Source organism: Electrona antarctica, assembly GCF_951216825.1.
Source record: "Electrona antarctica genome assembly, chromosome: 9".
Classification (NCBI taxonomy): domain Eukaryota; kingdom Metazoa; phylum Chordata; class Actinopteri; order Myctophiformes; family Myctophidae; genus Electrona; species Electrona antarctica.
This window is the reverse complement of record NC_136790.1, coordinates 19,745,200-19,758,055: the sequence shown is the minus strand read 5'-3', so window position 1 is coordinate 19,758,055 and position 12,856 is coordinate 19,745,200. Positions and strand designations below refer to the sequence as shown.

The following is a 12,856-nucleotide window of genomic DNA, read 5'->3' as shown; positions in this document are numbered from 1 at the left end:
TGTTGAGGCTGGCAGAGGAAGGAGCGGCCGTCCGCAACGGCAAGATGAGGGTACGCAACGCAACGCAACGCAGCGCAACGCAGCGCAACGCAACGCAACGCAGCGCAACGCAACGCAGCGCAACGCAGCGCAACGCAGCGCAACGCAGCGCAACGCAACGCAACGCAGAGCAGCGCAACGCAACGCAGCTTCACCCAGCTCTCACATGCACCTGCTTCATGCCCACTGACAGTAGATAAGATATATGGCCTTTATTGATCCCACACTTTTCGCGCTGAAAATATAAATAAATATGGAGATACAGTAAGTGTTTTTTGGCCTAGAACAACAATTTAGTACAACACTACAAAGGATATACAAGAGTAAGTAAACATGTCAGATAGTTGTCTCCATACTGTACTGGAGTGTTAACATACTGTACACAGACGAATAGTTAGTAAAAAATACTAGGCTATACTACTGTAGGTTCGTTGACACTGGCAATAAAACTGACCTGTATTTAGATTGTTTTAGCGGATTAAGTAAGTTCGAAATTGATCATGTTCCATGTTGTGTGTGTGTGCGTGTGCGTGTGCGTGTGTGTGTGCGTGTGCGTGTGTGTGTGTGTGTGCGTCCGATCGATAAAAGCAATGTTTATCAGTAGTGTAACTCATGGGGGTCCAACATAATGCCAGGTGACAGAAAAAAGGCCAAATGAATGGAGCAAAGATCAATAATAAAGACTTATGTGCCGCGCTGCTCCCTATCTATTCAGATAACTCACATGAATTCATAATATTGATCAGGAGACAATTCTTCTTCTTCTTCTGGCCCGAAACAGAAAAACAATGTTTTCTCCGTTATGTCTCCCTCTGCACAAAATGAGGACAAATGGTCCGAATGACGTCGCCCTAAGCGGTGACGCAGGGGTTCTCCTTCGAAAAAAACCCAATATTCGTTTGTGTAATTACTGTGGCATAACATACTCTAACTCTCCAATTACTGAGCGCTACGCCTCATAGAATGTTGCCGCTAATTAAGCCACCTAAATCAGTGTGTGACATATAGCGCTCTCTCGCAGAGAAAGTAGAAAGTAGTTAATGGTTTTCTCTATAATTGTGTACATGGTACCAGCTCAGTGGCCTTGTGGTTAGAGTGTCCGCCCTGAAACTGGGAGGTCGGGGGTTCGATCCCCGGCCGGGTCATACCAAAGACTGTAAAAATGGGACCCAATGCCTCCCTGCTTGACACTCAGCATCAAAGGGTTGGATTGGGGGTCAAATCTACTAATCAAATGATTCCCGAGCGCGGCGCACGCTGCGGCTCACCGCTCCTTGGCTGCGGCTCACTGCTCCAAGAGATGGGTCAAATGCGGAGAACAAATTTCACTGCGGTAACGTGTGTGACAAAAATCGTATGACTTTGACTTTGACTTTGTATGTAAATCTGACATTCGTACTGTACATGCCCCGTGGACGGAACCGTGACCTTTTTCTTTGACGAATAGCATAAAAAGAACATATCGACATAAACATATCAATATAACAGATAATTTGCACAACAAACAACAACAAGCATTAATTTACACAGTTCATGAAGCTATCTATGAAATCTATGAAAAAGTTTAATCTACAAACACAATTTCATACAATATTTACTGGGGGGGTCCCTCCGTCATCTCTCTCTCGGTTAAGGGGTCCTTATTTACTGGGGGGGTCCCTCCGTCATCTCTCTCTCGGTTAAGGGGTCCTTGGCCTGAAAAAAATGTTGAAGACCCCTGATCTACACCACATCTCGGCTTGTAGATCATCTGTTGGTTTTTTTGGCGAATGTTCCCCCCAGAATAGGCATGCTGGGGGGGGTTAAATAGCATTTCCCTCAGGGATTCTTAATTAAATGTACAATAATGGCTGATTTATATGTTGTATGTACTGTATTTGAGATGAGACGGCAACTGTGTGAGCGTGAGTGAAATGTTAATTTAGACATGATGCATCCATCAGATGCGTTTGTCTCTCTATCTGTGTGAGAGTTGTTAGCAGAGATATTAATAGTGTGATGTTCTGTGAGGCTCAGAGTGTGTCAGGGCTGAGAAACCCACTTTCTGCCAAAGAGGAATTCCCTCGGCGCAGGCAGCGCTGACAGATAACTTCAGGCGTGGAGGAGAAGCGAAAGGAATTGTAAAGCCAAACCGTTTCTCCCCCTTTTCCCTCCCTCTCTACTTCTGTCTCCCTCTCTCTCTCTCTCTCTCTCTCTCTCTCTCTCTCTCTCTCTCTCTCTCTCTCTCTGTCTGTCTTCACGGTCGCTGCTTTTCGAAAATGTTATGAATAGGATATATATATATTTATACTCTATAAAAAAACACAGACGAAAAACCCAAAGAAAACGTCTGCATGTGGGGTTGCTGTTTAGAGGTTCCGATTTCTAACTTTCGTGTTCTCTCCTTTTCCTCACGGTCCCTCTTCTTTCCCATCTTCCTTCACTCCGCCCTGAACCTGCACAACGCTTCATTTCCTTCCCAATCCTCTCCCTCCTCTCCCCCTCCTCCTCCTCCTCTCCCTCCTCTCCCCCCTCCTCCTCCTCCTCTCCCTCCTCTTCCTCCTCCTCCTCCTCCACCTCCTCATCCTTCTCCTCCTCCCAGGTCGGCGACGAGATCCTGGAGATCAACGGCGAGACCACCAAGGGCATGAAGCACGCGCGCGCCATCGAGCTCATCAAGAGCGGCGGGCGGCGCGCACGCCTGGTGCTCAAGCGGGGCGACGGCTCTGTGCCGGAATATGGTGGGTCAATCTACGAAAACATTCCCTTCTCCCCCGGCTTCACGCCCTGAGCCACGGCGATGGTTCAACCCACAGGACAGTCGGTGGCGGTGATGTGGTGGTGGTGGTGGTGGTGATGGGGTGGGGGGGGGGGGGTGGGTGGGGGTGAGGACTTAATTCCCCTCCCGGGACCCTCCACCCGGACGGACCCCTGAGGTCCTGGCTGGCTGCCTCCTTTTTTTTCTTGGAGGAGGTCGTCACCTTTTTGCTGTCACTGCCCATTCATGGAGAGGGGAGGTTTTTTTCCAGGAAGGGCGGGAGGTGGGTTTGGGATTGGGTGTGGGGGGGGGGGGTGGGTTTACCTCCCATGTGGTCCTGTAACCTCTTTTCTTCTATCACCTGCTCTGCAATTTCCATGTCACCCCCCACACCCCCTCTGTCACTTTTCATCTCATGGCCCTTTGGGAACACTGAGCACTGAGTCACTCTGTTTGGGGACTTTATGGGAAGGTGGTGGGTCTAATTTCGTTGGGACACACACACACACACACACACACACACACACACACACACACACACACACACACACACACACACACACACACACACAACTCTCTCTCTCTCTAAAGCCAAACCGTTTGACTTGGGTCGAATGACCGGGGCAGTATAGGCGTTTCTTGCGGATCAGATTATAATATCGATGCGCTGATGAGGTCCCGTAGACGATTGGCTCATTTAGGCCTTGGGGATGGATGGAGGGAGGGGAAAAAGTACGGCAACCTGATCCATATGGGCCTCCTGTGATCCATATGGGCCTCCTGTGATCCATGTGGGCCTCCTGTGATCCATGTGGGCCTCCTGTGATCCATGTGGGCCTCCTGTGATCCATGTGGGCCTCCTGTGATCCATAATGGGCCTCCTGTGATCCATAATGGGCCTCCTGTGATCCATAATGGGCCTCCTGTGATCCATATGGGCCTCCTGTGATCCATAATGGGCCTCCTGTGATCCATAATGGGCCTCCTGTGACGACGTGGAAGAAATTATGCTCTGATGAAAATAAAAGCATCTCACAGCTTTGGGTTTTAGGTAACACAAAAAAAACATATTTATGATATTTATTGAAGGTGAATGTAAGCTACTGAAACTCTTGAGGGTCTTACAGTAAAGTGGGAACTGTATTTTGGACACAAGCAACCTGATGCTTTAATTTTGTTTTGTTTGTATCATTTAGTTTTTTTTGTTTTCGTTGCTGTTAAATGAGCAGTTCACCCAAACAATGGCTTATTTTCTATCAATTTCACACCCCATGAAGCTTTGAATTCATGGAGATTATTTCTTTCTTCTTTGTTATCGCATTTCTGAGCCAATAATGTGTTTGTGCCGGAGACTCAGCCAGTCCTCAAATTATTGGCTTATTAGGAATGCGACAAAAACGAAGAAATCTTTCTGGTGGAGTTTGCATGTTCTCCCCGTGTCCCCTAGCTAGCCCATTTTGACCTGACGTCGAAATTTATAAAATGTCTTCTAAATCCTGACAGTTTTCTGTCAGGGGCTGTGCCACATTTTCACGATTTTCAAAAATAGCAGACCTACAAGCTCGTAGCGCGCCACTCGGTGGCGCGCTATGAGCTTGTAGATCTGCTAGTTTTCAAAAGCTAAATTACAACATAATGTTTAAAACACCAAAAGGGGTTCCCGCCCAAAACGGGCAGTATATTGTAAAATCAATGTTAATTCAACTCTGAGAGTGTACAACCACTGGGAACCACTGCCCTAGGGTAGGTACCCTCACAAAAAACATGCAGTAATCCTAGTCTCTAAACTGCCTCCTCCTGGCCAGCCGGGGGCGCCTGATGGAGGGGAATGGAACTGGTCGGAATAACGTGTTCCTTCCACGCGCTACGTCCAACCGGGGAAACTCCCCCCCGTCAGGTGAAAAGAAGCAGCTTGGCTTGGACTCCTCATGCATTGAAGGAAGCATGAGGTCAGTCTGCTGCCCCCTCCCCATGTTGGCAGAGGAAGTGTAGCGCCCAGGATTGCGTTAGATAATCGACATTGGGTGAAAAGAAAAATAACTAAACAATCTCCATGTGGTGTGTAATTGATAAAAAAAAAAAAAGGTCATTTTTTGGGTGAACCAATGAATTTAAATGAGGAAGTCTCACTTATAACTGTTGCTCGACATCATTCACTAATCCGTGGATTTATTTGCACCCACTGTTAATGTCATTGGAAAGCTGTGACGATAGGAAAGTCCCCACCCATTCCCGTTAGGAAATAATACCATCGCTTCACTTATTCTAAAGGTGTTTTTTTTTTGTACAGCGATCAAAAGAATAGAGGCATTTTTACAAGTATTTTTGTTCTGTGTACAGTCAGAGCCGTGAATCGAGTCCACATATTATTGGAGTCTATTGCTGCATGAACTTGTCAAAAGTGTAAATCGAGAAAAAATGTTTTCTTTGTTTTTTAATTTGTCTATTTTCCATAATATTTATGGAACGTTTCTTTTAATTTTATTTGTATTGATCGGTGTTGATTGAAAGTCACGAGTCATCATTGATGCATTTTTGTGTGTGTGTGCGCGTGTGTGGTGGTTTCGTTTCTTTTTGCGTGGGGAAATATTTGCCTGTCTGAGAAAGTTGACTCATGAAATTTCTGTTGTTTGCGCTACGAATGTGCTGTCTCAACCCTTTACACCAATGAACATCCTGTGAGCTTTGTATATTATTTTTATTTTGTACTTTTAGTTGACACACCCTTTGACAGTCTCACCATTGTTCTTTTTTTTTTTTCCTTCTTTTTCTGTCGGCAATGTTTAAAAACTGCTTCATACTGTTATGCTGTGGTGAGTGTGTGAGCGGATCACTGTCTCTTCTGGGTTTGGGTCTCTGCTGCTTCTGTGTCCCTATGGTATATTATGGGTGTGTGTCTGTGTGTGTGTGCGAGCGCGTGTGTACTGTATGTGTGTGTGTGTGCTTGTGCGTGCGTGCGTGTGTGTGTGTGTCTGCAGCCTTAGTTCCGGGACGCTCCCTGTGTAAACTGTGGATTCTTACTGAGTGGTTGGGTGTGGGGGGAGGGGGGTGGGGGTCAATTTTCCTGGACTGTCTCCTTTTACTCTGAATAATTCAATGATCAAATAAACACCTTTTTCCATTGAATCACACAGGCAATAATTCTCTTCTTCTTCTTCTTCTTCCACCTGGTTGGTTTCATGTAAACCTTGTTTACCTGTTCTCTTTGTGTGTGTGTGTGTGTGTGTGTGTGTGTGCGTGCGTGTGTGTGTGTGTGTGTTCTCTTCCTGTCTTGCGTGCTGGGCTCGATCTCGTTCCTCCTCCTTCAGGGATTGTTGCTCCACTTCTCACTGCATGTATGAGAAATGACAAGATGGGGGAGACTTCTCTCCTCCAGAATCAGACCACGGTTTGTAACCGTCCTCCCAAACTCCCCTCCGCTCCCGAACCATCTCTCTCTCTCTCTCTCTCTCTCTCTCTCTCTCGCTCTCCCCCTCTCGCAGCGCCTCTCTCCAGAAGCAAAGATTTGAGTTAAAAATATTCGCTTTAAAAAAATGTATTCAAGGATTTGTGCAAATGTTCACGTTTTTTCTTCAAATAATAGCAGATCTACAAGCTCATACCGCGGCACGGACGCTCTATGAGCTTGTAGATCTGCTATTCTTGAATAGTCAACCAATGTGCTATATACTATATATAGTTCAAATCTGAGATGATGCTTTCTCAGTTTAATGGGTCAAGCATCTGTCTCTCTCTCGCTCTCTCTCTCTCTCTCTCTCCCCCCCCTCTGTCCGGTGTGTGTCCTAAGCTGACCCATGTCCATGCACTACTGGGTGTGTCCCAAGCTGACCCATGTCCATGCACTACTCCATGCATACAAATCCATTTTTTCCACGGAATGCAACCAATCGCCAGCGTCGATCACCGCCGGCCTCCTCCTCCTCCTCCATTGCCGCTGTTGTCGTCGTGGCTGCTGACCAATCAGAATGATGTGTTCTTTTATTACGTCGTCGCTGTCAGGCAGAAACCTCTTATCTCCATATTTTAACTTGTCGTGTGTTTTCGTTTTTTCTCCAAATAAAAATAATTCTACGTCATCACGCGAATGTATCAAAAGTACAGCAGATCCGCAATCTCGAAAGGCGGTGGCGAAGAGACATGTTTCGAGCTTGTCGATCTGCTGTTTTAGACTTTTGAACCCTGAAAAGTAACAGTTTTGGACATATGTGGTTTCCGCCCGACAGAGACGATATAGTACATTTATCTCTCCACCAATCTGTCTGTTTTCTGCTGAAATGCAGAGTCAGGTTAAGCCGAATTTATACTTCATCGCATGGCGATTTTATTTTTGCTGAGAAACGTGCCCTTTTTAAATTTTTTGTTTGTTGTAATAAAGAGCTAATTTATGTATTCAGCAAAAATAACTAATTTAGCAATAGTCTAATTAGCCACGTCACCCTTTACAGTATGTATCATCTTGTTGATGGAGACAAACTTAGAGCCTTTCTGCTAGTTGTGTAGTTTTCAGTAGGACGATGTACTGAAAAGCAGAACCTTTCTGCTTGTGGTGAAGCACACAAAACCATACGGTGAGATTATTAGGACACAAATCCCTGCGGTTCATACCGAAAGAAGGTAAACATGACATTTATTTATTTAACAGTTTCATTTTGGACCCCTATAACCTCAATGCATGACTGAAGCCAAGCTTGTTGTTGTAAACCATTGTTGAGTTTTGGAGCTCGCGCTCATTTTTTCGAGCATTTGCTTTTAAACATATAAGAGCATGGCCAATGAATGTGATCAAGCAATACCATCAACATGCAGAATGGTGGCGCTGTAGAACACCTGCTTTATACTTAGTTGTGTCAATCACGCAACCAAGTCTAAATGGGGCTTAACCACTGGGGGAACCCTAGCATGCCTATTTTGAAAATAGGCGACCTACAATGTGTCTCAACGCGTTGTAGCTACATGGTGTACGGTAGATGGAAGAAAAAGAGTGTGTTTTAACCAGGTTACCTGGTATCTGGGAGAGATTCTGCAGTTTAATGGGTTCAAGTGTAATCAAAGCTTTGGCTGCTCATCACTGCCCTGATTTCTTTTTTTGTTAAGGCATTCATAAGCTGTACTAACATCTTACCGTTGGCTGTGCTGTCTAACAGTTAGCCGTCCTGGCTGGCGATAACACCCCAATGGCTTCGTAACGAAGGAGAGCGACAGATGCAGCACGGGTATAGGCTCTATGTGAAGCAGCCATATTGGAAGGAAACTGGGCCTCTTCCTTACTTATATTAGCCAACATGCACAATAACAATTATTAGTGTAATTGGACCTGTGAAGGAAGTAAGGAAAGAGTCCCAATTTCGTTCCAATATGGCCGCTGTTCATCTAGCCCGTTCTGCTGTGCTGGCAGAGCTGTTTTTCATACGACTTGTTTTGACGTTGTGCGATGTCACGCATTGTGTTGCAGACGGTGCCGACGGCGGTGCCCCCCCCGGCCACGCAGCCACAAGGTTACAAGACCCTTCGGAAGTGACCGCCCAGCCGTCGGAGGCCGGCGAACCCCCCGTGCCACCCCCCCACCAATCATCCCGGGGCCAGAAGGAGCCCAGCCGCCACCACCACCACCACCACCATTCCAACAGCCGCCACCGCTCCCCCGACAAGAAGAGCGGCACGGGCAAGCGCAAGGGCGGCACGACCGCCAACAAGGAGGTCTCCAAGCAGTTCAAGAAGAAGGACAAGGGGAAGGGCGGCAGCGGCTCCGGGGACCATCGCCACCACTCCAGCGGCGGCCATCATCACCAACACCGCCACCGCTCGCCGGAGAGGGGGCGCACTGGCCGGGCGCGCAGCGCCGAAAACACCCTGGACAGCCGCCACAGAGGGCATCATCACGGGCGCTCCCCGGACCGGCGCCATCATGGCCACCACCAGCCTCACCACTCCTCCTCCCACCCCCACCGGCATCACTCTCCGCAACGCTCTCCGCAACGCCACCGCTCTCCTCACCGCTCTCGCCACCACTCCCCCGGCCGCCGCCACGCCCACTCCTCGGACCCCTACAGCCGGCGCCATACGTCCCCGGTCCGACCGCAGGGCCCCCCACAACGGGGCAACGACAAACCTGGCGGCGGCGAGGACGTGGTGCCGGTGCTGAGGGAGCCCCCCGGGGCCCGCGCCGCGGCGCCCCGTCCCGAGGAGAGAGTCCTCCAGGAGCCCCCGGCGTTAGACCGTCTGAACCGGGAGGCCGCGCTGCCGCTGCGCACGCTCAGGGAGGATAGCCTGCTGAACAGGGCCTCCTCCATGGAGAGGGCCTACCGAGGCGGGGACAGCCTGCCCAGGGAGCGGGCCAGGGACGTCACGCTGCCCAGGGTGCGCACTCCCGACTCGGACTCGGACTCGGCCTACAAGAGGTACAGCTCGCTGCTGAGGGGCCGACATTCTCCCGAAGCGTCCTCCGACCCCTTCGCCGGCAGAGCCGCCTCTCCGGAGCCGCCGCGGTACCAACGAGGCCGCAGCCTGGGCCGGGACATCTCCCCGGAGCCGGAGCGCCACAGAGGCCGCAGCCTGGGCCGAGGCATCTCCCCGCCGGTCCCCAGGAGCTCCAGGCGGGACGAGGACGAGTCGGAGGACGAGGAGGACGACGACGACTTTGTGGCGGCCCAGGTGAGAGACTACTACAGCACGCTCAAGTCCAACGCCAGTCACTCCAAGGCCAAGGCCAAGGCCGTCCCCGAGCCCAAGGCCATCCCCGAGCCCAAGAAGAAAGCCTACAAGGAGAGCCCCAGAGACCTCAGCATCTGATTGGACGGCCCGCTTCATCCAATCACGGCCGGCCACCCACCGTCACCGCCACCCCGCAGTAAGGCACCGCCCACAACGCTGGCTTCCATTATCCACTAGGATCTTCACAAACCATCTCTGAAACTCACACAGGACTTCATGATCTCTCCAGTTCACACTCAGCACACACACACACACAGACACACACAGACACACACACACACTGACACACGCACACTGATCACAGAAGAAATCCAAGGTATTGATTGTGTGACATTGTTGATTTACTAACCAACACGGTGATTCCAAAATGACTTTTCAAAGCTGCAGTATAAACTTTTTCTTTTTTCTTTTATTGTATGCTTTAGATTTTTTTGGGAGGGTGTTTTTTTGTTTTGTTTTGTTTTTTATTTCTGGGTTAAAGCGTTCTACATTTACAATATCTCTGACTTTTACAGAAAATGTAAAACCACAAAAAACAATGATGTGCCTAATAGTTCCATTGAAGAGCGACTTTATTTTTTGTTTATTTTTTTGTTTTATGTTTTTTTGTTTTGCGGTTTGATATGAGACGGACATTTTTCCTGGTTCCGTCCGATGATGAAATGTATGTAGTTTTTTCCACAAAGAGCCCATGGAAGCACCTCGCATTACGCTACGGACGAGCCTGACCGCCCGGTGCTCCAAACACTGATGCTGTGCATGTCTTTTAATGGTTTCAATGTCTTCTAGCTGTCTTCTTTGTTCTCTCTCTCTGTCTGTCTGTGTCTCTCTCTCTCTCTCTCGGCCCTATCTTGCGTGCAACATTACCCTGTTATGCCTAAACCTTTTTTGGCATTTCTTACTCGTACTATTTTGAAAATATTTTTTTGAATAGTGAAAATAGCAGACATACTGTACATCGACACATTGTGAGCTTGTAGCTCGGCTATGTGGACTATTTTATTTATTTATTTTCAAAATGGTAAAACATGCCAAAAAATTTATGTAAGGTGCAAGATAGAGCTCTCTCTCTCCCTCCCTCCTCTCTTTCTCACTCTTTATCTCTCTCTCTCTCTCTCTCTCTCTGTCTGTCTGTCTCTCTCTCCCAGTGCCACTGTTTTTTAGACATTTGGACCAGACAATAGCACAAGCCTGCATTTGTTTGTATATTTTTGACAGTTTGCAGTATGTGTACATTCAGAGGTGATCATTTTAAATGAATTAAGGGAAAGTAACAGTTACACTATGATGATGTGAAAATAAAAATGATAATATATTAAACGAATCTGGGGTGCTGTTGCTGCTTTACTGTGTGGGTGCGTGCGTGCGTGTGTGCATGCATGTGTGTGCCTAGGTAGTATTATTGAGTGACTTACTAAATAATTAAAAACAATTCCAACATTTTTTTCAAAAGAAATAAGGCCATTACATTTTTTTAAGAAGTTGTGTAAATAGTTGATCTATGAGCTTGTAATGTGGTGCGAAACGAAGCGTTGTGAGCTTGTAGATCTGCTATTTTCACTAGTTTGGGTCCCGGGCAAACTTCTTAATTTCTCTTTTGGGTCTTGAGCTAAAACGTTTTGGAACTGAGCTCTGCTGTAGAATGTAGAGCTCAACACAAAGAAACAGGTAGAGAGATGGATACATAATGTAGTTTTAGATTATATTTTTTGCAAAAGTTTGCCAAAATATATGTTGTATTCTACAGACAGTATCTGTCTTGACTCTTGAATATCAATGCCGTCGGACATAAACCTTGTATCTCCACATTTCAACTTTTTTTTAAAATATAAATGAATGCCCTACTTAATGCTTGACTATTTTCACTATTTTAATATGTTAAGTGACACGTTTTGTTTAGATCTGTTACTTTTGCTATTTTTGAATATATATCCGGAAAAGTAACAGTTTTGGACATATGAGGTTTCCACCCGACAGAGACGATATACTGTATATATATCATAAGTTCACTCTCCTATAGTTCAGTTTGCATATAGCTACGCTTTCGTTTACCTTTTGCCTTTTCTGTTTCTGTTTTTCATGCCCATTCTCCCTGAACTTCCCTGTCTATTTCTGGCTGCCTTATCATTCCTATCCTGTGCTTCTTTTTGGGGGGGGGGAGGACGTGTTTATTATCTTGTTTAAACAAAAAAAATGCAAACGCGTCCCTACAAGATGTCAGCGACAGTGACAGCAGTAGGTAGATGACAAGGCGAGGAGGAGGGTGTGCTGTCTTCTTTGAAGAGGTAGGTAGGTCACTCCCGCTTAGCTTACCAGCAGAGAATACTGATTAATTCACTCCCAGAGCAGAACTATAGTTTGTCCATCGTGCCTGGCATGGCGCTCGATTGCCAAATTGCCAATGACGCAAGAAGAAAGTGGCCGAAATTGTCCGGCTGTTACTGAATTTTGCCCCAAGATTCTTTTGGGGTTTTCTGTTCCTTAGCTTTTATTGATAGTGATAGTGGAGACAGACAGGAAATTGGGAGAGAGCAGGGGTAGTGACATGTGTTAAATAGTCTGCCCCGGGAGTCAAACCAGGGTCTCGTACCAAAGCCATTCGAGCAGTGGTTCCTTAAGTGGGGTCCGGGGACCCCCAGGGGTCCTTGAGGGAGTTCCAGGGGGTCCCCAGCTAAATGATAGTTTGGAACAAAAAGGACCCTTATGGGTCTAACTCTGAGTGTACAAATGGAACCAAACTTTGATTTTTCAATATAAATTGGAGATAGAAATGCCATTAAATGGGGGTCCGTAGCCTAATGCATGTCAAACTGCGGGTCCTTGCAATTAAACGTGGTGAGAATGACACTGCTAGAGCCGTAAAAATCTTCTCTTATGGGGGATCCCTGTCATATCTTTTCAAATGGGGGTCCGCGGGCTAATTAGTGTCAATTTGGGGGTCCTTGACATGAAACGGTTTGGGAACCAAACATTTGAGCATGTTAATAGAATATAACCCATACAATCGAGGTGACTGTATTTAGTCTCCCTGCTCTTCTATTGAGACCTTTAAGCCCCATTTACACTGGCAGCCAAATCCAGCCTGAATCAGATCTGAGCCACATCCAGATTGGAATCTGATTTGTCTAAATGAGTCATGTGACCATTTAAACCAATCGGATTTCAATCTTGATGTGGCACAGATCTGATTCAGGCTAGATTTGTCTGCCAGTGTAAATGGGGCCTTTGATCCTGTGTCAAGGTGAGACATGACGCTTGACACAACCCTGTTTCTGGTTTGACATGGATTTTGCATTTACTGCATGTATCCTGAGCAAGCAGGCTCTGCAACACTTGGACAGGTCACCCGGGGATCAAATCCTTGGTAGA

The 12,856-nt window shown here is 47.1% G+C and overlaps 1 protein-coding gene across 1 annotated transcript in view; it reads left to right on the top strand.

Moving 5' to 3' along the window:
- magi1b (membrane associated guanylate kinase, WW and PDZ domain containing 1b) overlaps positions 1-10,811 on the top strand; it is a 266,028-nt gene extending 255,217 nt beyond the window's left edge. The window contains exons 22-24 of the mRNA XM_079510600.1: positions 1-50; positions 2,621-2,759; positions 8,229-10,811. The exon at positions 1-50 is cut by the window's left edge and continues 94 nt beyond it. Of these exons, the coding sequence (XP_079366726.1) occupies positions 1-50; positions 2,621-2,759; positions 8,229-9,565 (1,526 nt within the window). The 3' untranslated portion in view covers positions 9,566-10,811. The remainder of the gene's footprint in view (positions 51-2,620; positions 2,760-8,228) is intronic.
- The last annotated feature ends 2,045 nt before the right edge of the window (positions 10,812-12,856 follow it).